Here is a 26,165-nt window from a genome sequence, read left to right as displayed (position 1 = left end):
AAACTTGGTGAAAGCAATGGTGAAACCTAATTGGCTTCCTGTCAAGAATTTTTATTGCACGCTTATATATCATCTTAAGAGGTCTGATTGCAGTCGGACTAGCTTGAGACCATGCAGTTACACAATAACTCAAGTAGGAGGAAATCATTGAGTGCATGTAGATATTTCCAGCGTAAAATGGTAGACAGTTCCTAATCATTCTAAACGTTTATAGGTTTGCTTTTGCTACTCTGCTCACCATCTGTATGTTTCTCAAATTTTAGATAAGTTCAAGGTTCAAGGTAATACATTTAAGGTTTATTTTACCTTTACTTTGCGTGATTACGTATTCATTCCAGACCAGGACAAAATTGAAAACATTTTGAATAAAACGCAACACGTTTTATCATGTAAATGATTTACCAGTGAGTTGTTGTTATTGATGCAGGTTAAGTTGCAGGCAACATAAATCCAGCTCACCTCAACTTATCAGTCAAAGGAAACCTGTCAAATATATTCTTACCAAGATCTAATTGATTGATTGCCACTCTATGTATCGGACTAACATGAAACAAATCCACAAATGGCTCATTCTGTCTGTGTCCGTTCTCCAGTCAAACGGTGATGATCGCCTGCATCAGTCCGTCTGACCGGGACTTCATGGAGACACTGAACACGCTGAAGTACGCCAACCGGGCCCGAAACATCAAGAACAAGGTGGTGGTGAACCAGGACCGAGCCAGCCAGCAAATCACCACCCTGAGGACTGAGATCGCACGACTGCAGATGGAGCTGATGGAGTACAAGACGGTGAGATGGTGGAGGGAGATACTCAGTTAATAATATCGTAGAGGTGAGATAGTGGAGGGAGATAGTCAGTTAATAATATCAGTAGAGGTGAGATGGTGGAGGGAGATACTCGGTTAATAATATCGTAGAGGTGAGATAGTGGAGGGAGATAGTCAGTTAATAATATCAGTAGAGGTGAGATAGTGGAGGGAGATACTCAGTTAATAATATCAGTAGAGGTGAGATAGTGGAGGGAGATAGTCAGATAATAATATCAGTAGAGGTGAGATGGTGGAGGGAGATAGTCAGATAATAATATCAGTAGAGGTGAGATGGTGGAGGGAGATACTCAGTTAATAATATCAGTAGAGGTGAGATAGTGGAGGGAGATAGTCAGATAATAATATCAGTAGAGGTGAGATGGTGCAGGGAGATAGTCAGTTAATAATATCAGTAGAGGTGAGATAGTGGAGGGAGATACTCAGTTAATAATATCAGTAGAGGTGAGATAGTGGAGGGAGATACTCAGTTAATAATATCAGTAGAGGTGAGATGGTGGAGGGAGATAGTCAGATAATAATATCAGTTCAGTCAGGACCACTTTAGTCAAAACACAAGACCACTTTAGATACATTTAAAGCTTTTATTTGCATAAGTTAAATTTGGCGGTATGGCTCTGGAGAGCAGCAGCAGCAGATTCTGGGAGCTCCTTGCCCTTCCACAGACTCTGTGGAATAGGAATCGAGCGTGCGCAGCACGAGAGATGCATAGTATCTCTAAAAAATAAAAAAATCTCTACGTTTCAATGCATTATGGTGTTATTATTAGCATATAAAAACTTGGGAAGAGCATCATGAGTTAATCAGTTTCAACTTCATTCAATTCAGTCATTCCATACAAATTCAGAAAACATTAATTCAGTCAGTTGGTGGAACAACTCAAGTCGAAAACGAAGTTCCAAGTCACCAGAACCCCAGAAGTCAAGTCAACTCTCAAGTATTCTCATCATGCATTAAGTCAAATCAAGCAATCAGAATCAGAATCAGAATCAGAATCAGAATCAAATCAAGCAATTCAAGACAAGTCATGCAACTCAACTCATCACGTCCGGTAATATGCTATGTGATATTAATGGCCCTATCCTGTGCTAATACCCAGGGCAAGCGCATGGTGGGTGAAGACGGCATGGAGGGCATCAATGACATGGTCCATGAGAACTCCATGCTGCAGACGGAGAACAACAACTTGCGGGTCAGGGTGAAAGCCATGCAGGAGACCATTGACGCCCAGAGAGCCAGGCTCACCCAGCTGCTCAGCGACCAGGCCAACCAGGTGCTGGCCAGGACAGGTACAGTATGGAGACTATTCATTAAATCAAGGTCAACAATGTTCACTGTTCTTGGCTTACAGTGAGGCAGAAAGCACAATGTACTTCCCCAATATTCTAGAGGAGTTCAGGAGGAGAGGAAGGTGGATGGCACTGTAGGCTAGAAAGGAGCGCGCTCTGTTTCTAGTCCCCTTAATCCAGCCTCCCACCTGCAGATGCGACCAATTGTGCCTGTATTGACGCCCGACCAAGACAGAGGTAACACGCGGACTCAAACCTGCGACTCTCGTGTTGGTAGGCATGGAATCATTGAGTTTATACTTGATATTATTAATTATCAATTTGCTACCACAGAAAATGCATACAGTGATATAAAGAAGAAGAAAATGAAATGGACTGTACATAGAAAGGAAGAATATTGATCCAGTATAGTGATATCGATAGAGTATAGATGTTACTCACCTCGTATTTCATTTTAATATTATGTAACATCCAAGTGAGATTTTATGTAGGCTAATTTAGTATGATCTTGGCACCACAATCCATCCAATTATGGTATGTTTCTGAAGTGGGAAACACAAAAGTACTCATTACTTTTCATAAAGAATAACTGTAACTGAGGCAAATAACAAAATCAGGATGGAATTAGTTACTTTCTTAACTTCACTTACTCAACATTGCTCCTAACAGTGATGCTTGTGCTTCCAGGTGAAGGTAGTGAAGAGATCGGGAACATGATTCAGAACTACATCAAAGAAATCGAGGAGCTCAGGTTTGTTTGGTGACATCATTAACTGAATAAAGTGCTCTGAATGCTGATGCTAATATATATTTTTTACCTTTATTTAACCAGGTAAAAATTGATTGAGAAAATTCTCATTTACAATGGTGACCTGCCAAGAGGCCTCAGCAAGATTTCATATACCAGGGGTTCAAGCCTGATGATCTCACAATGCCTATGACATCAACACTCAATCACTGATGACATCACTCACTGATGACATCACAATGATGTACCACAATTGCTCGAGTGACATCACTGATGACATTGTGACATCATCAGTGCCTATGACATCATCTCTGCTCTTTGGCATGCGCATGCTCAACTTTGCATCACTGATGACATCACTCACTGATGACATCACAATGATGTCACAATGTCTATTACATCATCAGTAGTCACCTGACCTACAGGTGACAGGTGACTACATCATTAGGGAGCAGTGATGTCATCAGTGATGTCACATATTGATGACATATCAGTCTCTATGACTTCATTAGCATAAGGTATCATCGGTGCCTAGGGCGGCATTCACACCCAACGTGCTTTTGGAGCTGCCAGCACCTTTCTGCAATTCATTCTCTATGTACATTTGTACATTTGATCATATCGTAACCCTTAATTAACAAGTAAAATCAGTCAGTTGTTGTTGATGGTTATAGTGACACCCATTGGCGTCGTTAGGCCTGGGCTTTCGGGGCTATAGCCCCGGATCATTTATGAAAAGCCCCGGATCTCAAATATGGGAGGGGGAGGGGGAGGGGGGGGAGCTGGAAGAATTGACAGACTGTCAGCGTGTGCTGTTACCCATGCCTGCATGTTGTGAGTTTAGCGGGGGAGGGGAGAGACTGCACCAGAGCGCACATGTTAGGTGCAGCACCCTTTAAGGGAGGAGGAGGTTGTGGATGTGGATATCACAGGAGATGATGAGCCACTACTCTACAAGCTGAGGTTTGTGATGAGTTGACTCTGCAGACAGGCTCTTACAGACCAGCTAGCTAGCAACAACAACAAAACGTTTTTGTCACACAAGGCACAGCGATTCCAGTGGACACATCAGTTTAGAACCACTGGTCTAGCTAGCCGGTACTCACTGTGATATTATAATACTAATAGTATATACAAAGTAAATTGCTACATCATCCTATAGGAGGGGAGTCTACTCAGTCAGTGCCACTTTGCACAATAATCAATTCATAACAATACCTTATTTGTATAGTGTATCACATTTATTCAATAAAATGTATGTCAAAATATTCATACATATGGATGGTAAAAGAGAGATAAATGAAAGTTATAAAAGACAAGGTGGTGATTAAATTAGGCACATGGCATAACATGTGGCCTTAGGCGCTAAACTGGCCTTAAACGCAAAAAAACACGCTTTACGCCTGCCTACCGCTGACTCGGGAAGATAGCGTCATGTTTTTACGCCCCGAAATGCGCTTTACGCTGAAGAGGCCGTGCCAGAATAGGCCAGAATGGGCATTTCGGCCTTAAATACCAGCCTAAAGCGATCTTCCCAAAGGGCGTTAATTTTGCGGTTACCGCTTTTCAAAACCAGGCCTTATTCAGTGCGCCGGGGTTGTACCCACGGCACGTTGTGTGCCTCCCTCCCCTACCAAACGCCACACACAGAGACACATTTGCATCTCTCCCATCATGCATTCAATTTTGACAAGAAAAAGCAACCAAATCAGCCTAAGTAGGCTAAGTGGAAGATAGAAATAATATTTATGTTAACACAACATGCAATTCTAGAACATTTCAATATTGGACAAAATAAAACATAAAAATCAAAACACAACCCTATGTGAAACATACATGTGATCCACGTCGTATATATATCCGTCGCAAATACAACAATACTGTTATAGTCAAGTGACAACCGTAACACGGTTGTACTGTGATGTCCGCTCCGCTTACTTGACACATACTTTTTCAATCAAAACACATTTATGCCATGACTTTACATAATGTATATTTATGTCGCATCATTTAGCCTGTGATGTGATGTGCAGGAGCAGCAGGTAGCCTACAAGTTATAAAACTAAGCCTGCCCTGAATGAGCCGAGTGGGTGGGCTTGTTCACTATTGTGAAAGTTATGTGTTTACAACATATAAAGATCATGGAAGTGGATGGTATCAGGAATGTTCTATATTGTACAGGGAGACCATCAGCCCTGCTGAACAGATCTGTATTTGCCTGTAGGTTGAATCATTTTATTCAGGCTATCTGTGATGCGCTCAGATATCCAAATTGGCATGAAGAGATGACAGCATGCAGCCGCAACCGGACTGGAGTAGCCTATCACGGTGGATCGGGAGCTTGGAAGGGAAGAATGCGATTGGTTTACTGGAGACCACCAATCCAACACTTGTGAATAATTCTACGCTTAAGAAGGTGTGGTTAAATGGTTAGCGCCGCGCTTAGCGTCAAGAAAAAATTACGGAATGCGCGTGACCACGCCCACTAATAGCGCTGCGCCAAGCCATAAACGCAAATTTAAGGCCAGGGGGAGAATAGAGCCCATGGACTTTATTGTGTTTTAATGCCTTGACAATATTAATACTGGTGTATGGGTTTTTATCTATTCATTGTGTATTTTAACAACTGTCACAAATAATAATAATAATAATAAACATGGGTTTTTTATAGCGCTTTTCTAGAACTCAAAGATGCTTTACAAAAAAGAAACACTAAAGGGGCGGGGACGACGTAAGTGCAACAGACAATGGACAAACACGACACAGGCACACAGGGATAGGCAGGCGGAGCTAGGAGAAGGCAGAGGAGAAGAGATGGGTTTTGAGGCGAAGACAGTGAAGGGAGTCTGATTCTCTAATGTCCGGGGGGAGAGAGTTCCAGAGCTGCCCTGGAGAAGGCTCTGTCGCCGAAACTGCGGAGGTTGGATTCATTAATAAAAAACGATTGCATTTACGCAAGTTTGCCATAGTTCAAATGGCTTAGGACCCCTAATTTAGTCCACATTAGGTGTCACAAACTCTCCATTTGATGAGATTTTGTCTTTAGGACCCAAATCTAAGAACATTTGTACTGCTGGTATTGTATTGTTTGACATGATTTTGTCCAGAAATCCATTACTATCTGTAAAGTAACAGTGAAACTACATCAATACAATCATTCTTCTACATTCTCTCAACCACCCCCGTCCCCTCTCTGGGCTAAGCCTCCTATCTCTCCACACCATAGAAAAGCCCCTGGTGACACCTTCTCTTTTCCCTTTCTCAGAGCCAAGCTTCTGGAGAGCGAGGCTGTGAACGAGAACCTCAGGAAGAGCCTGGCCCGGGCCTCCACCCGCTCCTCGCTGTACGGAGGCCCCACTCCCTTCTCCCCCACCGTGCTTCTCGCCCCTGAGAAGGAGGCCAGTGACATCATCGAGATGGCCAAGAAAGACCTGGAGAAACTCAAGAAGAAGGAGAGGAAGAAGAAAAAAAGGTAGAGCGGGGTGTGTTGTTTTAGTTGAAGTTACTGTATTTGTTGCTGTTATTACACACCTTACAATTTGCAGAAAAGAGTTTATGCGGGGGAAACCGGTGGCTCACCTGGTAGAACGCGCACCACAAAGTCTTAGTCCTTCGCGGGGCCTTCAACCGGGCTCGAATCCGACCCATTGTCCTCCTTTGCCGCATGCCAACCCCTCTCTGTCTCCCCACCCTTCCTGTCTGCCTACTGTCCTATCTAATAAAGGTAAAATGCCCCCAAAAAAAGAAGAAGAAAAGAGTTTATGCGAAGTAATTGGAAACTGATAAATGAGGCAAAACCAAAAACTAAATTTTGCCTCATTAAAATGTAACGTTGATTGGAGGGGGGCGATACCCCAGGTCTATGGCAGCATAACAACTAGCAATCCGGCCCGAGTTAACACAGTATGCTGCCCCTGGGTGACCACACTTGAAGTGCCCTCCTCCTTCCACTTTACACGTAAATAAAAGTGAAATTTACTATGGCAATAAAGACCACATATTTACATTAATGCAGGTCTGACCTCCCTGCTGCCCTAAGCAAAATATATAAAAGCCATATAAAACATTGGCCAGTGCCATTGCCACACAGTCATCACACTTGTGTTATAGTGTTCCCACTATAATCCTCCCTCTAAGCTGTTTGCTCCATCTGTCGGCCTAAGAATAAGTAGATTTATACACAATGAGGTAGGCTATAAACAAACAATATTTATTGAATAGAATATTTTTTATAGAATCTTAAAGTCGAGCTGAACCCAAAAATGACTTTTCTTTTCTTTTAGTTCAAACACCTGGGTATGCAGTGCACCTATTTAATAATGTATGCAAAAAAAAATCTACAGTTTGCTGACGTCACCTAGTACGATCACATTTCTACCCCATTTCAACCAATCATATCACGATCAAATCTTCATTTCAAGATAATTTTCTCTTCCAAATGAAGTAGAAAATGGCGCCTAGTGCCTGTCATCTGGCAGAATTCCTATCCCATAAACTAACTACTAACTTGGCCAATTGTATGAAACATGAACAAAAAACAAAAACTATAATCTCTAAGAATGCAAAGAAATGTAACTGGCTCGTTAAAACGCGCATTCCAGGAATATCATATTTACAGAAATAGCGTAAATGACGTGCGCTTGAGAGCGTGGTTGTCAGGGGTCGCCCCTCGGAGATTCCAGGCGGGCGGGCAGCACCCATGCATCGGATTGTCCGCTCGCTCCGCATGAAGCAGGTGGCTGCCTGGTACTCCGCGGATCCCACTCGCGTAGCACGACAACCCACTGAATCCCACTGGATTTGGGGGTGGAACACGCCATGATTGACCAATGCCAAAGCCAGTCGACGGAATTGTCAAATCAAATCATCGACACCGTATATGGTCCGCCTCTCAATTTGTTTTCAATCTCCGACGCTCGCGCTAGTGCATTCCGTTCCGGTTCACCTCGACTTTAAAGGTCCTATCCGTAAGTTCTAACTATTACTGACACCGGTGGCCGTTAGAGTAACTGCAGGCAGCGTGTGAACGAGTTGCCGCGCGGGCACCATACTCGCACGCGCACAAGCAGCTCCCTGGCAACAGCAGACTGTGTTGGTTGCTTTGTAACCTTAACTCATAAAAGTCACTTGAACACGACAACCTGGACAATTTATCGGTCACATCAGCCTCGAGATGCCCAGGAAGGATTCTGGATGAATTATCGGACATTATTGTGGCATGTTTGGTCGTGTTTTAGCTTGCATTGGCTGCGGGGAAATGGATAAAGATATTCACGTTAGCGTGACGGCCCCTGCACACCAACATGGGCGGTGAGCGATGTACTCGCTATCGCCCAGTCAGCCCTGCCCGGCTGCTACAGCGTGGTTGGCTGCCTTGCTGTATTTCCATCTTCAATTGGTCGATTTCGAAATGGCCCCCCTGTTGCATTCATTATCAACACAAGACGGTAACGTTATTAGTGGGGCTGGGTGGCAATTTCTATAAATGTAAAACTGTAATTCTATTAGCCGCGTATAACATCAAGCTAATGTTAATGATGATAATATTAGGCAGTCTCACCACAGCTAACTGCAGTCAGTCAATCAATGTTCCATGACCATAAGCATAATGGTAATAACGTTAGCATTAAGCATATTTGCGACTGTTGCATTACTCCACACAAGACGATGGTAACGTTATTAGTGCAGCGTTTGAGCGTTAGCCGCGTTTAGCATCAAGCTAACATTATAATCGGCAGTCTCACTCCAGCTAAGGGACCGCTCGTTATTTAGAAAGGGGGTCACTGGAGGGATTTGGTGTGGTCTGAAATAAAAAGCTGTGCCCCTTCCCTGATCAAAATATATTTTTCCTTGACCCTCCCAAAGCAATTTGAAAAATATAATTAACCCTCCCCAAACAATATTGTGGCGAGCTTGCATGGAAGAATGCAGACTGACACAGATATCTTACTTTTAACCTAACATTTGCAGAAACTCCGGCCAGAGGGGATCGAAAACACTAACAGTCTCAGTCATGGTGGCTACATTGATAGTAAAACTAAACATATCCTGGCCACACAAACATTGCCATACCACATAATGCAATCAAAACATGAGCACAACATCACTAAACCACGTTTTTAACTGTACAGTAACACGCTTCCCACCAGAACATGGAACTCCCATAATCCTTTGCGCTGTTTAGAGCAGATCTGTCACCAATCAGAGTGACCGCCTCCTCCGGTCGCTACATAATGCTATTTTCGCTTGTGAAACAATCTTCAGTCTGTGTATATCAATATTTGTGTTTAAATAGCGGTCAATGACTGATGGAAAAAAAGTTCGCCGGTTCTATTATTGTGCGTAAAAAAACACAACCCTATGTGAAACATATATGTCATCCTGGTGGTATAAATATCCCTCGCAGACTTAACGTAATTTAGGAGATGAGTGAGCCGTAACTCGGTTCTACTGTGACTTCCCAAGACGACTTATCTGCGCATAGAGCCCATATACATTTTGTGATGCCATGTCTGTTTGTTTGCTCGACTTTGTTCCAGTGGGTTATTGTACTTCCATATTATCACCAGAAAAGCGCCACCGATTCGCCAAATACTGTACACGCCCACTGTCTGGATAGGCCAAGCACAAAGATTGACAGATAGCACCGCCAAAGAGAAACAATGCACCGGGACATACCAAACAGTTTGGACAGGAGGGGTGTAAATGAAGCAACTCAGTAGTTGTTGAAGTCCGAAAAGCAAACATTACACACACAAAAAAAGTTTATATATTTTTATCGAATCAACATTGTATACCCCTCCCCTGGACTCAAATTAAAGAGAGTGTACCCTCCCTCAGACTAAATTTAAAACAAAATTACCCTCCCCTATTTTCCTCCAGTGGACCCTTCCCTAAATAACGAACGGTCCCTAACTGCAGTCAGTCAAACAATGTTCCATGACCATAAGCATAACGGTAGTAACATTAGGCATATTTGCGACTGTTGCATTACTTCACACAAGACGGTAATGTTATTAGCGTGTTTCTGACCAGGTGGTAAATCCATTAGCAAGCAGCTAACGTTATCGGCCAAAACAACATACTTGATGCTTATTATTTACTGAGAAATGTGCATCCATATTGCCCAGCATCAGTATGCCCATAATCAACATTTAAATTTAATATTTAATCAATAGTCAATTGTCAATCCATTGTTTTCCATCTTGCATTAGTCAGAGTTGTATAAACCTTACTGAGCGACTATATTGTCTTGTTTTAAGTTGCGGCTGTGAAGCATGAGACCGCGGTGCTTTAATTTAGCGCTGCATCTGGTGGTTAGGAAGGACTCATAGAACCGTAGTTACGCACGGTTTGTGCACGAGCATAGGCATGTTCATGCAAGGTGCACGGTTATCTGTTCTGATTCCAAGATGCAGTCTATAAACACCGCTGGCTGCCCGTTAACGTTCATCAAACATAATAAACAGTTGTTTTGTCAGCCACAAAGACACCACTGCAGTTGCTGGCATGCAGGTGCAGCACTGCATCTGTCTGTCTGTCTGTCTGTCTGTGTCTTGCCTGCACGATGGGCAACTGCAAGACAGAGAGAGATGCACATCAACTTATTAACTACTGCTACTGTTTTCTGGCAACAAACTTGGAGATAATGATAACACATGTATGTTTACCTTGATTGCTGTTCCCGCATTTTGACTCGTCTCATGGTGCATTCCCCAGTCCCCACGGGAGATCAGTGCATAATAGGTTCTTTACGTGTGATTCTGGCGCAACACCGATCAGAGACCTCTTCCAACAAAGTTTGGGCTGAACAATATTTTGACGGTGTGTGGGGGAAGGCACCACTCTCAATGCAATTATTTATCTTTATATTCCCTTTTAATACAATTTATATCAACAGTTAATTTTGTCCCTGTATGCATCTCTTCCAATATTATATAGAAAAAAATATTTTAAAGGTCTAATCTTGTTTTAATCATTTGGTGCTTTGATACCCCAAGGCAGCTGATGCCCCGGGGCACTCACAGTGCCCATATAGTTGCTAATCCGGGCTTGCTAGCAATGGTGAAAAGAAAGAGAACATTTAGATTAGAACTATTAGATTTTTTATTAATTATTTTAGTGGGGGAAAAATGGGGACTGAACTACTATTGAAATGAAAATTTAACCAGGAAAATCCATACATGTTTACTCATATTTCAAAGGCAACAGTGTCAAATTAGCATTGAGTATTGAGCCTCTGCCACTGCTTGTCCTCAAACTGCTTTGGAGGTGAACTAGTGTGACAGGCGCTTTGTGGACAAACTGAGGGTGTTGACGCTCGTCTGTTGCCACGGCAAGAGAGTGTGGCCCGTTGTGTTGTGGGTAATTATCTGTTGACTCCCTCCCTCCCCCCCATGCCAGTCTTGGATTTAGACAAGACGAGGGTGATGGCTGTTAATCGTGATGATGATGGCTGTCTGACAAGCTCTAACACACTGTAGCACATAACTATTATATGCCCTTTTGTTGTGAGAGTGTATGTGTGTGTACTTTGATTCCTATAGTTGTGAGTTGTGCGGATTAGCAGTGAGAAGTTTGTGACATGTAAAAAAAATTGGGCCGCTATGTTGTAGGTGAAATTAGCCAATAATCGTCATATTCATTTTCATAATATACATCCAAAATATTCTTTGGAGACACTGTTTTTCTTAGTCTCTTCACTCACTTGGTCTTTCTTACTGCATTCTCTCTCTCTGCTGTTGTATAAACTTTCCTCACTCGCCCCCCATTGTCGCGGCCTGTGTACCCCCCTTCCACCTTCTCCCCAACGTCCTCATCCTCATATTCATCCCCATGATCCCCCTTATCTTCCTCCTCTCCGAAAGACTGAGGCGATACGAAGAGAGCTGCCACCGAGAGGTTGAAAATGCCAGGTTTGCTATGTCCCATCTAATATTGGGTCAAAACATGATCTGAAACTGATTCAGTTACCTCTCTGGGATTGATTCCTTTTGTCTGGAACCAGTCGGGCCGTCCCACTGGTGCAAATCCTACCCATTGTGCATTCAGGACTGGCTGAAATGCACAAACTAATTGAGAGGATTTCAGTTGATCATTGACCCAGGTCTGAACCTGTATCTCCCTTTCCAGAGTTCCCCAACTAACTCGCCTATAACTTGGCTTCTTCGGCACCTGCAGGTGGTTTAGACTCCTGGAGGGTAGCCCATGTTTTAACCAGCTCTGACCTCCTCCTCTTAACCCTCTGTACCTTCACTTTTTACCTTTTGCTCTGCATTAGGGAGGATGCACACTACAAGCCCATCTCATCTTAATTAGTGTCTCGTCCAAATTTAGACGATGAGGGTGAAAGATATTTATACATTTGGGCAATTTGGATGAAAATACTTAGCATTTCAAAGCATTTATTTACACAAATCCGGTTTTACAAATTTGCCCAGGATGACAAAATTTAGTGTTATGTGATGAAATCTTGTAGTGTGTGTGGCAACCCTTACAGTGAAATGAGTTTCTAATGTCGTTGGTAGCAATTGTGGATCATGGTCACATCACTTGTCCTGACATATTGTTCATGTTGTCCCCGCAAGCAATCACAATGAAATCAGTCACTAACAACTCGCCCTTAGTGATGATGATCTAATCAACAGTGATTTCAAATCTGGTCCTAATCTCATGAACTGTATAGGCAAGTCATTTGCATGTACATTTTACCTGTTGTTGTAATTTTAGATACTACTACTATAGAGTGCCTAAGTGTGAAGTGTATTCTCCAGTCATTTCTCCATACAGTAGATGTTTCATAAAATCCATATAATATGAGTTTTACTTAGACAAACTAAGCGACTCAGCTATATTCAGAATCATGAGACCCCCTTTTTTGTGTTGGCCCGATGAAATGTTCTATGGTCTCTCGTGATTCTTTTTTTTCTTCAGATTTCCTCCCATTTTCTCCCCAATTGTACTTGGCCAATTTTCCCGCTGGTCGCTGCTCCACCCTCTGCCGATCTGGGTTGAGCCGTAGACTAGCAGCATGCTTCCTCTGACACATGCGCAGTTGCCAGCCGCTTCTTTTCACCTGACAGCGGGGAGCTTCAATGGCAGTTCCCTTCCGCCCTGAACAGGTGCCCCGACCAACCAGAGCGCAGCGAACAGGACACACACCCCTAAACTGGCTTCCCACCCGCAGATACAGCCAATCGTGCCTGTATGGATGCCCAACCAAGCCGGAGGTAACACGGGGGCGCAAACCTGCGACCCTCGTGTTGGTAGGCAGGGAATCTACCGCTTCACTACTCGGACGCCCAGTCTCTCGTGATTCTAAATATAGCTAAATTGCTTAGTTTGTCCAGATAAAACTCTTTTCATAAGCATTTTATGAAATGTCAATGGACAAATTAATGGGGAATTTCACTCCCTAGGCCCCATGGGGAACCTGGAAGTGGGTGTGACTTAGGCACTCTATATACAGCTAGAGGATTTGAGCTGTGAGGCCTCCTGCTCTAACACTATTTTCCTCCTTCAGTGTGATCAAGGAGGAACTTCCAGACAACGAGCAGGAGCGAGGCAACGAGGAGGCAGAGGGGGTGAGTGGAGGATCTGTATTTGATGTGGCAGTGACATGAAACAAAAACAGCATGTTTGACTGTCTTCTCACTGTGTGTGTGTCTGTAAACAGCATGTGTGACTGTCTTCTCACTGTGTGTGTCTGTAAACAGCATGTTTGACTGTCTTGTTCTCACTGTGTGTGCCTGTAAACAGCATGTTTGACGGTCTTCTCACTGTGTGTCTGTAAACAGCATGTTTGACTGTCTTCTCACCTCACTGTGTGTCTGTAAACAGCATGTTTGACTGTCTTCTCACTGTGTGTGTCTGTAAACAGCATGTTTGACTGTCTTCTCACTGTGTGTGTCTATAAACAGCATGTTTGACTGTCTTCTCACTGTGTGTGTCTGTAAACAGCATGTTTGACTGTCTTCTCACTGTGTGTCTGTAAACAGCATGTTTGACTGTCTTCTCACTGTGTGTGTCTATAAACAGCATGTTTGACTGTCTTCTCACTGTGTGTGTCTGTAAACAGTATGTTTGACTGTCTTCTCACTGTGTGTGTCTGTAAACAGCATGTTTGACTGTCTTCTCACTGTGTGTGTCTGTAAACAGCATGTTTGACTGTCTTCTCACTGTGTGTGTCTGTAAACAGCATGTTTGACTGTCTTCTCACTGTGTGTGTCTATAAACAGCATGTTTGACTATCTTCTCACTGTGTGTGTCTATAAACAGCATGTTTGACTATCTTCTCACTGTGTGTGTCTATAAACAGCATGTTTGACTGTCTTCTCACTGTGTGTGTCTATAAACAGCATGTTTGACTGTCTTCCTACTGTGTGTGTCTGTAAACAGTATGTTTGACTGTCTTCTCACTGTGTGTGTCTGTAAACAGTATGTTTGACTGTCTTCTCACTGTGTGTCTGTAAACAGCATGTTTGACTGTCTTCTCACTGTGTGCCTGTAAACAGCATGTTTGACTGTCTTCTCACTGTGTGTGTCTATAAACAGCATGTTTGACTGTCTTCTCACTGTGTGTCTGTAAACAGCATGTTTGACTGTCTTCTCACTGTGTGTGCCTGTAAACAGCATGTTTGACTGTCTTCTCACTGTGTGCCTGTAAACAGCATGTTTGACTGTCTTCTCACTGTGTGTGCCTGTAAACAGCATGTTTGACTCTCTTCTCACTGTGTGTGTCTATAAACAGCATGTTTGACTGTCTTCTCATTGTGTGTGTCTGTAAACAGCATGTTTGACTGTCTTCTCACTGTGTGTGCCTGTAAACAGCATTTTTGACTCTCTTCTCACTGTGTGTGTGTGTCTGTAAACAGCATGTTTGACTGTCTTCTCACTGTGTGTGCCTGTAAACAGCATGTTTGACTGTCTTCTCACTGTGTGTGTCTGTAAACAGCATGTTTGACTGTCTTCTCACTGTGTGTGTCTGTAAACAGCATGTTTGACTGTCTTCTCACTGTGCGTGTCTGTAAACAGCATGTTTGACTGTCTTCTCACTGTGTGTGTCTGTAAACAGCATGTTTGACTCTCTTCTCACTGTGTGTGCCTGTAAACAGTATGTTTGATTGTCTTCTCACTGTGTGTCTATAAACAGCATGTTTGACTGTCTTCTCACTGTGTGTGTCTGTAAACAGCATGTTTGACTGTCTTCTCACTGTGTGTGTGTCTGTAAACGGCATGTTTGACTGTCTTCTCACTGTGTGTGTCTATAAACAGCATGTTTGACTGTCTTCTCACTGTGTGTGTCTGTAAACAGCATGTTTGACTGTCTTCTCACTGTGTGTGTCTGTAAACAGCATGTTTGACTGTCTTCTCACTGTGTGTGTCTGTAAACAGCATGTTTGACTGTCTTCTCACCTCACTGTGTGTCTGTAAACAGCATGTTTGACTGTCTTCTCACTGTGCGTCTGTAAACAGCATGTTTGACTGTCTTCTCACTGTGTGTGTCTGTAAACAGCATGTTTGACTGTCTTCTCACTGTGTGCCTGTAAACAGCATGTTTGACTGTCTTCTCACTGTGTGTGTCTGTAAACAGCATGTTTGACTGTCTTCTCACTGTGTGTGTCTGTAAACAGCATGTTTGACTGTCTTCTCACTGTGTGTCTGTAAACAGCATGTTTGACTGTCTTCTCACTGTGTGTGTCTATAAACAGCATGTTTGACTGTCTTCTCACTGTGTGTCTGTAAACAGCATGTTTGACTGTCTTCTCACTGTGTGCCTGTAAACAGCATGTTTGACTGTCTTCTCACTGTGTGTCTATAAACAGCATGTTTGACTGTCTTCTCACTGTGTGCCTGTAAACAGCATGACTGTTTTTTCTCACTGTGTGTGTGTGTGTGTGTGCGTGTGCGTGCGTGCGTGTGTGTGTGTGTGTGTGTGTGTGTCTGTAAACAGTATGTTTGACTGTCTTCCTACTGTGTGTGTCTGTAAACAGCATGTTTGACTGTCTTCTCACTGTGTGCCTGTAAACAGCATGTTTGACTGTCTTCTCACTGTGTGCCTGTAAACAGCATGACTGTTTTCTCACTGTGTGCGCGTGCGTGCGTGCGTGTGTGTGTGTGTGTCTGTGTGTGTGTCTGTAAACAGCATGTTTGACTGTCTTCTCACTGTGTGTCTGTAAACAGCATGTTTGACTGTCTTTTCACTGTGTCTGTAAACAGTATGTTTGACTGTCTTTTCACTGTGTGTCTGTAAACAGCATGTTTGACTGTCTTTTCACTGTGTGTGTCTGTAAACAGCATGTTTGACTGTCTTTTCACTGTGTCTGCAGTATGTTTGACTGTCTTTTCACTGTGTGTCTGTAAACAGTATGTTTGACTGTCTTCTCATTGTGTGTGTCTGTAAACAGCATGTTTGACTGTCTTCTCACTGTGTGTGCCTGTAAACAGCATTTTTGACTCTCTTCTCACTGTGTGTGTGTGTCTGTAAACAGCATGTTTGACTGTCTTCTCACTGTGTGTGCCTGTAAACAGCATGTTTGACTGTCTTCTCACTGTGTGTGTCTGTAAACAGCATGTTTGACTGTCTTCTCACTGTGTGTGTCTGTAAACAGCATGTTTGACTGTCTTCTCACTGTGTGTGTCTGTAAACAGCATGTTTGACTGTCTTCTCACTGTGTGTGTCTGTAAACAGCATGTTTGACTGTCTTCTCACTGTGTGTGTCTGTAAACAGCATGTTTGACTCTCTTCTCACTGTGTGTGCCTGTAAACAGTATGTTTGATTGTCTTCTCACTGTGTGTCTATAAACAGCATGTTTGACTGTCTTCTCACTGTGTGTGTCTGTAAACAGCATGTTTGACTGTCTTCTCACTGTGTGTGTGTCTGTAAACGGCATGTTTGACTGTCTTCTCACTGTGTGTGTCTATAAACAGCATGTTTGACTGTCTTCTCACTGTGTGTGTCTGTAAACAGCATGTTTGACTGTCTTCTCACTGTGTGTGTCTGTAAACAGCATGTTTGACTGTCTTCTCACTGTGTGTGTCTGTAAACAGCATGTTTGACTGTCTTCTCACCTCACTGTGTGTCTGTAAACAGCATGTTTGACTGTCTTCTCACTGTGCGTCTGTAAACAGCATGTTTGACTGTCTTCTCACTGTGTGTGTCTGTAAACAGCATGTTTGACTGTCTTCTCACTGTGTGCCTGTAAACAGCATGTTTGACTGTCTTCTCACTGTGTGTGTCTGTAAACAGCATGTTTGACTGTCTTCTCACTGTGTGTGTCTGTAAACAGCATGTTTGACTGTCTTCTCACTGTGTGTCTGTAAACAGCATGTTTGACTGTCTTCTCACTGTGTGTGTCTATAAACAGCATGTTTGACTGTCTTCTCACTGTGTGTCTGTAAACAGCATGTTTGACTGTCTTCTCACTGTGTGCCTGTAAACAGCATGTTTGACTGTCTTCTCACTGTGTGTGCCTGTAAACAGCATGTTTGACTGTCTTCTCACTGTGTGTCTATAAACAGCATGTTTGACTGTCTTCTCACTGTGTGCCTGTAAACAGCATGACTGTTTTTTCTCACTGTGTGTGTGTGTGTGTGTGCGTGTGCGTGCGTGCGTGTGTGTGTGTGTGTGTGTGTGTGTGTCTGTAAACAGTATGTTTGACTGTCTTCCTACTGTGTGTGTCTGTAAACAGCATGTTTGACTGTCTTCTCACTGTGTGCCTGTAAACAGCATGTTTGACTGTCTTCTCACTGTGTGCCTGTAAACAGCATGACTGTTTTCTCACTGTGTGCGTGTGCGTGCGTGCGTGTGTGTGTGTGTGTCTGTGTGTGTGTCTGTAAACAGCATGTTTGACTGTCTTCTCACTGTGTGTCTGTAAACAGCATGTTTGACTGTCTTTTGACTGTGTCTGTAAACAGTATGTTTGACTGTCTTTTCACTGTGTGTCTGTAAACAGCATGTTTGACTGTCTTTTCACTGTGTGTGTCTGTAAACAGCATGTTTGACTGTCTTTTCACTGTGTCTGCAGTATGTTTGACTGTCTTTTCACTGTGTGTCTGTAAACAGTATGTTTGACTGTCTTCTCACTGTGTGTCTGTAAACAGTATGTTTGACTGTCTTCTCACTGTGTGTCTGTAAACAGTATGTTTGACTGTCTTCTCACTGTGTGTCTGTAAACAGTATGTTTGACTGTCTTTTCACTGTGTGTCTGTAAACAGTATGTTTGACTGTCTTCTCACTGTGTGTCTGTAAACAGTATGTTTGACTGTCTTCTCACTGTGTGTCTGTAAACAGTATGTTTGACTGTCTTCTCACTGTGTGTCTGTAAACAGTATGTTTGACTGTCTTTTCACTGTGTCTGTAAACAGTATGTTTGACTCTCTTCTCACTGTGTGTCTGTAAACAGTATGTTTGACTGTCTTTTCACTGTGTGTCTGTAAACAGTATGTTTGACTGTCTTCTCACTGTGTGTGTCTGTAAACAGCATGTTTGACTGTCTTCTCACTGTGTGTGTCTGTAAACAGCATGTTTGACTGTCTTCTCACTGTGTGTGTCTGTAAACAGCATGTTTGACTGTCTTCTCACTGTGTTTGTCTGTAAACGTGTGTATATCTCCAGGAGGGCAGTGATCACGAGGAAGGGGAGGATGCGGATGGAGAGGAGGAGGAATTCGACCTGGAGGGAGAGGAGAGTTCAGATGAGTCTAGCTCGGAGGAACTGGATGAGAAAGGTAAAATTAACATTATGGTAGGGCTCCTCCCATTTCATAATTAATCTCCTGATCATTTAGTAAGGTCTTAGTCAAGAGAGATTTCTTTTCACTGATCTCTCACACTGTGACAGTATTCAAAGATACAGATTTTCCTTTGATAAAAAAACAATATAAAGTGTGGTACGGGTGGAGAGACTCAGGTTCCTGATCGGACTAACTCAGATTTTCGATTATTTGGGACCCATTTCTGGCCTACCTTGACGAGGCTAAGGGCGACGGGTGACTCGCCCGACTGGTTTTTCATGGACCCCTTGTGTTGAATCCTATGTACCGTAAATTCCGGACTATAAGCCGCGGCTTTTTCCCCGTTTTTTGGCCCTGCGGCTTATATAACGGTGCGGCTTATCTATGGATTTTTTCAGAAAAGAAAAAAAAATCTCTCTTCTTTAGCACTCTTTCTAACTATAAATCCACTTCTGTTTTAATTTCCTCTCTTGCCCTCTTTTCACCACACCGCGGACACTGTGTGCACTGTAAAAAAAAACACAGGTGGTGTTGTGTTATCTTGTTTTGTTGAAATGTTAATACGGTAAATGGGAGCTTCCTCAAACAGCCATCTCTTTCCCGACAATCCCCTCGGTGCATGAACCCTTACATATGGTAATTACGGTAAGCAGAAAAAAATAAAAAATAAAAATAAAAATCTCTCTTCTTTAGCACTCTTTCTAACTATAAATCCACTTCTGTTTTAATTTCCTCTCTTGCCCTCTTTTCACCACACCGCGGACACTGTGTGCACTGTAAAAAAAAAACAAAGGTGGTGTTGTGTTATGTTGTTTTGTTGAAATGTTAATACGGTAAATGGGAGCTTCCTCAAACAGCCATCTCTTTCCCGACAATCCCCTCTGTGCATGAACCCTTACATATGGTAATTACGGTAAGCAAACGGCCACTCGGTGACCTCCAAAATCGATGGATTTTACAGGTTACACAGCTTCATCAGCACATTTTATGTGCATTGCTTTGCTGCTTGTTTTTTCGATTATTTTTTTATAAAGCACCTTGAATTGCCTTTGTGTATGAAAGGTGCTATATAAATAAAATTTGACTTGACTTGACATCATTTGGCGGAAATCAACCGGTTACTCCTACCGGTTCAAAGTTCATTATAGTAGCAGACCGGAATCACAACAAGAGGAGCAGTAGCAGCAAAGGGTCGTGCACTACCGGTAACTCTCTCTCACTCACCATGGGGAAGAAACGCAGAAATTCACACGACGCAGCTTTCAAGTTGAAAGCAGTCAATCTCGCATTAAAAGACGGAAATCGAGCAGCAGCACGTAACCTTGGCATCAACGAGTCAATGGTGAGGCGTTGGAAGGGGCAGCAGGAGGAACTGTCTCAGTGCAAAAAGACCAAAAAGTCCTTCAGAGGTCATAAAAGCAGATGGCCCGAACTTGAAGATTCCCTTGAAGATTGGGTGTTGACCCAGAGAGCAGACGGCCGAGGTGTTTCCACCGTGCAGATCCGACTGAAGGCCAAAACAGTCGCCACCGAAATGAAAATTGAACATTTCAGAGGTGGCCCATCTTGGTGCTTCCAATTCATGAGACGAAAGGGACTGTCCGTCAGGGCGAGGACTACTGCAGTGTGCCAGCAACTCCCTCCCGACTACCAGGAGAAAATCACAAACTTCGGCGAATTCACACAAAGGAAGATCACGGAATATTATAGGAGTGTGAAAACATCCACAATCACCAACGGGTTCCGAAAGGCTGGACTGCTGCGGGATGAACAGGATGACGCCGCCACAGCTGGCGCTGAGGGCCGTCAGAGGCTTCAGAGGCTGTTCGATGCCGACACCGACAGTGACGAAGAGGAGTTCGTTGGTTTTGAGAGTGACAATGAAGGAGAGAGGAGAGTGGTTGACGAAGCCACCCTGAACCTGTTCGTTTCCGACACTGAAGATGAGGACTTTGGTGGTTTCAGTACGCAGGAAGAAGAGGAAGACGAGGATTAGTGACTTGACTTCTCTGGTTACAGCCGTTTGCTGCACCTTCACCTAAAAGATGAAGACAAGGATTAATGACTTTTCTGGTAGGCTCACTACTGTTGACTGATTGTTTTATTATTGTTTTACAGTTATTTTGTTTACAGCCGTGACTGCACCTTATCCTGTGTGATATAGCCTATTGTTGTGTGATTTTGTCTGGGGATTAGTGACCTGACTTTTGTTTTGTTTTGTTGAAATGTTAATAAATGGGAGCTTCCCCAAACAGCCATCTCTTTCCCGACAATCCCCTCTGTGCACGAACCCTTACATATGGTAATTAAACATTAAAACACAATTAAAAAAAAAAAAAAAAAAAAAACATTAAAACACCCGCGGCTTATAGTCCGGTGCGGCTTATATATGTAACAAACTGGCAATTTTGCTGCTGCGGCTTATACACCGGTGCGCCTTATAGTCCGGAATTTACGGTACTAGGGATGTCAATTTTCGGTTAATTTCACTTTCGATTAACCGACGCTAATAATCGATTAACCTATCGGTTAATTCATAATTTTTTTATATAAAAAAAAAAAAAAGTCTATTTACTCAATGAGCTCATGCCCAAACAAGGCGTGGCTATTTAGATGCTGAAATGTTAATGCTTTTTGTGTTAGAATTTCTAACACAAAAAGCATTAACAAGCATTAACAAAAAGCATCAACATTTCAACACAAATTCTTTTTGTGTTAGAATTTCTAACACAAAAAGCATTAACATTTCAGCATCTAAATAGACACGCCTTGTTTGGGCATGAGCTCATTGAGTAAATAGACAAAAAAAAAAAAATATTAACTGATAGACCGACAGCAATAACCGAACAACGACGTTAGCGACGGTTAATCGATTAACGGTTAACCGTTGACATCCCTACTATGTACATCTCTTGCAAGCACATAAGTCTCTCAAGCGGCTGGCAGCACCATGTTGTAATATAACACATGTATGTTTTTATTTATTCATTTTCTCTCTCTCTCTCTCTCTCTCTCTCTCTCTCTCTCTCTCTCTCTCTTCTTTTCTCCTTTTTCTGTGTCTGAGATTGTTCATGTTCATTTTCGTTCTTTGCATTTTGACAAACATTGAAAAATTAAATATTGGGGGAAAAACAATATAAAGTGATACTTTTGCATGAATATTTCTTGTAAGACAGTAAGCGAGACACATTCAACAAAGTCTTTAATTAAATCAAATAGGCTACCAAATCTAATATGACTGAGAATGCCTTTAGTCAGCGACTGTCTTTCAGGCTTCTTCGAAAATGTATATTTACAGTAAGTCTCTATAACTTGACGTTTCAGTTCCTGTCCAGATATGCATAGATGTGTGTGTGTGTGTGTGTGTGTGTGTGTGTGTGTGTGTGTGTGTGTGTGTGTGTGTGTGTGCGCGTGCGCGCGCGCGCGTGCGTGCGTGCAGAGAACTTCCAGGCGGACCTGGCCAACATCACCTGTGAGATCGCCATCAAGCAGAAGCTGATCGACGAGCTGGAGAACAGCCAGCGGCGGCTGCACACGCTCAAACAGCAGTACGAACACAAGCTGATGATGCTGACCAGCAAGATCAGAGACACACAGCTGGAGAGGGACAAGGTGCTGCATAACATGGGTGAGAACACACACATCAGAGATGGTGACTTGGACTTGCAACTTGGACTTGAGTAGCACTTAAGTAACACACGCAGTGACTTGAGACTTGACTTGAGAGTGAAACTCATCCTCAAGGACTTGAGACATGAATTGGACTTGAGACTTGTGCAATCTTTACTCTTTTACGTTTTTTTTTGTATGCATTAACATTAAGGAAATGTCTACTAATGTCATGTCATCATGATAATACAGTAGATGCTTTGAATTCCTTAGTTTTGCAGGTACTGTAGCTACAGTATGCAGTGTTCTAAGACTTGAAAAAAAAACCTTACCCTAAAAAATGGCAACAAAAGGTTTCTCAACTGTTTTTTGTAGTATTAGGTGTCCTTATTAACATACTAAAAGTATACCACTAGAACGGTGTCATTTTCAAGATAGTGTGTCCTAGATGGCCAAAAATTGACCATTGTACCCATTATCACTACGACGAAAAGTAGTGGAACAAGAAAACACAACATTTAGGCATTGAGGCATATTTATTGTTGCCTTCAAAACAAGCCTTCAAAAAGTAGCCAGTACACTTTTGGCAGTGTATAATTAACAACTGTATCAGTAGTAGTCAATAATATCCTGGCTGAACAACATAAACACTGTGGTTACCCTTTGTAACAGCGGAGTGACAGTGAGCAGCAGAGCCCAGCGCTGCATGTAGGGACAGAGCAGAGCCCCAAAGCAGCCGCTCATCGCGGCTGCCTTTAATAGCAGTTCATCTCCAAAAGGCAGCAGACTTGCAGGCATTTTTCTTCCATTTCATGACCAAACAACGCGAAACACACCGTGAACACCCTCCAACGTGAGGGGAATCTGTGAGTGAGAGACGAGTGCTTGCCTGGTGCAAGGCACTGGTGACAGACAGCCTGGGAGACAAGCGAGGAGGAGAGGGCTCCATGCTGCTGACTCGCCGAGCTGCCCGAGCGGTGTGAAGTGAACACCGCTACCGTACACAACACAGCTCGCGCAAAATGACACGTTTCACTATCAGAATTTGGTCCAGTAACATTAGAAAGTATAGAAGTGCCACACGATTGCTTCCTCATCAGACCGCCGTCAGACTCCAGGCATTTTCCTCTCTACCCTCGCTGCTGTAGGTCCCGCACAGAATCGTTTTACCTGGAAATACTCACAATGATTAAGGGGCTCACGCGCAAATGTCGGTGCAGTTCGACTTTTAAAAAAAGTGAAGTAACGAGTAACGAGCCTGTTTAAATCACGAGAGAATAAGAGAATAAGAGTCAGCTCTGCCAGCCCTCGGTAGTTTTTCGTAAATTAAATTTACGGCCTACTTGCAGCAGCTTCCAGTTCTTGATTTGCCTGTTGCAGATTCAGCTTACCAAGCGGCCAGCGGCCCAGTTTACCAAGTGTTTCAAGACCTTCAAGTGTCTGCAGAGGCCCCAGTGGTTGAGCGAGGACCAATGGAGCCCATCCCAGATCCATTAGCCAAGGCCGAAGACACGGATTCTAAGTTGTCGGCCACTCTGCTGGAGCTTTAGCACGGATAGAGGCTCTGGTTGACCAGCAGAGCTTAGTCAGGTACGCCGTTCTGGCCAAACGACTCGACAAACCAACTGGCATTCCTCAGTCTCCTGCTCTTGAGCAGACTGTCACCCAAACAGAGGAAGCTTCCAGTGCAGCTATGCTCCCTGCTTCCACTATCCCTGATTCGCTGCAGGAGGCAGGGCCACAGGAGGAACGCCTGCCACGTGCTGCTGAGCTTGGCGACGATTTCAAAGAGATTTACTATCCGTACTGTCCGCGGGAACTATCCGTCAAATTCTTGTTACGTTCAATGTACCGTAGTTTTGTTTCGTTTTAGTGTAGCTAAGCATTTATATATTTTTAGCTTTAGTTTAGTTTACTTTCATTTTGTTTAATTTAATTTAGTTTTAGCGTATCACTTAGATTCAGATTAGCTTAGTTTTAACTTAGTTCAGCTTAATCTTGTTTAGCTTCAACTTTTGCATTTAACTTAGCTTCAGTGTTTTTAGTGCTATAGCTGACTGAGCTTTAGTGTTTTAGCTTTTGTTTAGCGTTTGGTGTCTAATTAGCTTCCATTTTTTGTTTAGTTTATTAAGTTTAGCTTAGTTTAGTTTTGATATATATAGTAATATAATCCTGGCTCCCCTGACCAGTGACACTTAGGAATAGACCATAGGTGACAACCAAGTATAGTTTGGTGACAAGCTGGAGAGACAGTTGACGGTCGGAGAGACGGCATCCGGTACGGGATGGGTTTAGCACCCCAGCCTGGCTCTCGTGAGGGAGAAATCCACAAACGCTACGGTTTAGCCTCCTGAAAATCTGTGCAAAGATCGGCGCGGCCTGGGGTCCTTCAGGCTAGAGCGAGGTGCTCGGCGCAGGCGAGTGACTTCTTGAGGCATCCTCTCTGCCCATGGTAGGCTGCCCATGGTAGGATTGCCTTTTCCCCGGAAGGGTCTGGTGAAACGAAGGAGGAGCCCGGCCTGGAGTCATCCACAGGGCCTTAAGCTTGTGGCATACTCTTCGCGCCCAGCCAAGCGCATAGGGCGCACGGCGATTATGACGTCTTCGCACGGGGCGTGTCGGGGGGCGAGGCCTGAGCGCAGCGTGGCGCGTCCATGGAGATTTTTCTATCAGCGCGTCGGGTTTTGCTGCCTGTGCCTGTGAGATCTCCGTGGTAGGCTATCAGCGGATATCTGCTGTGATTGAGTCCTCACCGTCATAAAGTTGCCTTTGAAGCATGGCGTTCGATTATAACTAGTTGTGTGGCTTAGCCTTCCCAAATGTTGAGGGTCGTTTTTTATAATTTAATACATAGAATTGGGAACGTTACATTCAATTTCATTCAGACTGCCTGGAGCCTGGAGCTGCGCACTGAGTATGTTCTGTTTTGTCCCGCGCAGATTGCGCGCGCCCTCCTCGGAGCCCCGCCTCCAGCGCGTTTTTTTTTTTTTTACAGTGCACCTTAACGCAACATGCAAGATACCCGATGAATAAGGCCATGTTCAGACTAGGAGGCCAAATCTGATTTGTGAACTTTAGTGACCTATTAATGACTTTATCCAGATTGGTTTTATGAGTCTGGACGCTCCAAGTCTGATTTGTGTCCCAAACCACATATGGAGGTAGTTTCCAATCTGCTTTCGACTGATGTGACTTGAGTGCGGACGCGCAGATCCACCAAATCTGATTTGAACGTCACTCGCAACTCGTCATCAAATGCTTCTGCACAGGAAAACCACGTCACCAACGTACGTATTTACTGACGCCCACGTCGTTACCATAGCAACCCATGCAGATAGGCTGTTTAGGTCTGGCCACACAGATCCGACTTGAGAATCAGATTTATGGCAGTGCGGACACACTCCCAAATCAGATTTGGGAAACCAATCAAGATAATGATGATTAATGACTTTATCAGCAAATCGGATTTGCCTGTAATGTGAACATGGCCTAAGTGTCCAAATGTTCATGTCATTCTGGCCAATACTCCACTTCTGTTATAGCATTTCAGTCTGGAATATGGAATATCTTTCAATAATCTATGATTTAGCTGCTAAATTGTCAAATACCGCCGTCTGCTCGCTACCCAGGCACTTATGTACTGTATGTACTTAACCTAACTAACTATCCGGTGTGCACAACATTGTCAGACTAAACTCCGGCTGACACCCCAAAAACCTACAATCCGCTACAGAAAAATGTATATTGATTGTTTATTAACTGGCCCCTGGCCTTCTATCATTTCACGAAAGTGGCCCCCGGGCAAAGCAAGTTGAGTATCCCTGCCTTAGACCCTCCATGGACCGAAGGGTCTTTCAATACTGCGGTGTAGCACTAACTCTATTGTAGCGGATTGGGCGTAATCAACCCTTCCGCGGGCAACGTTGCAGACAGAGTAGGAAGGTTGATCCGTGAGCG

General features: G+C 43.4%; 1 protein-coding gene across 1 annotated transcript in view; it reads left to right on the top strand.

Moving 5' to 3' along the window:
• Positions 1-26,165, top strand: part of LOC310799237 (kinesin-like protein KIF21A) — a gene marked incomplete at both ends in the record, with an annotated part of 116,544 nt that overhangs the window by 49,017 nt on the left and 41,362 nt on the right. Inside the window, 8 exons of the mRNA XM_083661810.1 lie at positions 594-789; positions 1,927-2,116; positions 2,804-2,867; positions 6,130-6,336; positions 11,732-11,779; positions 13,387-13,447; positions 18,482-18,593; positions 22,039-22,227. Coding sequence (XP_083517936.1) covers positions 594-789; positions 1,927-2,116; positions 2,804-2,867; positions 6,130-6,336; positions 11,732-11,779; positions 13,387-13,447; positions 18,482-18,593; positions 22,039-22,227 — 1,067 coding nt within the window. The remainder of the gene's footprint in view (positions 1-593; positions 790-1,926; positions 2,117-2,803; positions 2,868-6,129; positions 6,337-11,731; positions 11,780-13,386; positions 13,448-18,481; positions 18,594-22,038; positions 22,228-26,165) is intronic.

The sequence above is a fragment of the Poromitra crassiceps genome, assembly GCF_964638095.1.
Source record: "Poromitra crassiceps genome assembly, chromosome: 2".
NCBI classification, from domain to species: Eukaryota; Metazoa; Chordata; class Actinopteri; order Beryciformes; family Melamphaidae; genus Poromitra; species Poromitra crassiceps.
Note: the sequence above shows the minus strand (reverse complement) of the source record. Positions and strands in the feature narration are given on the sequence as shown.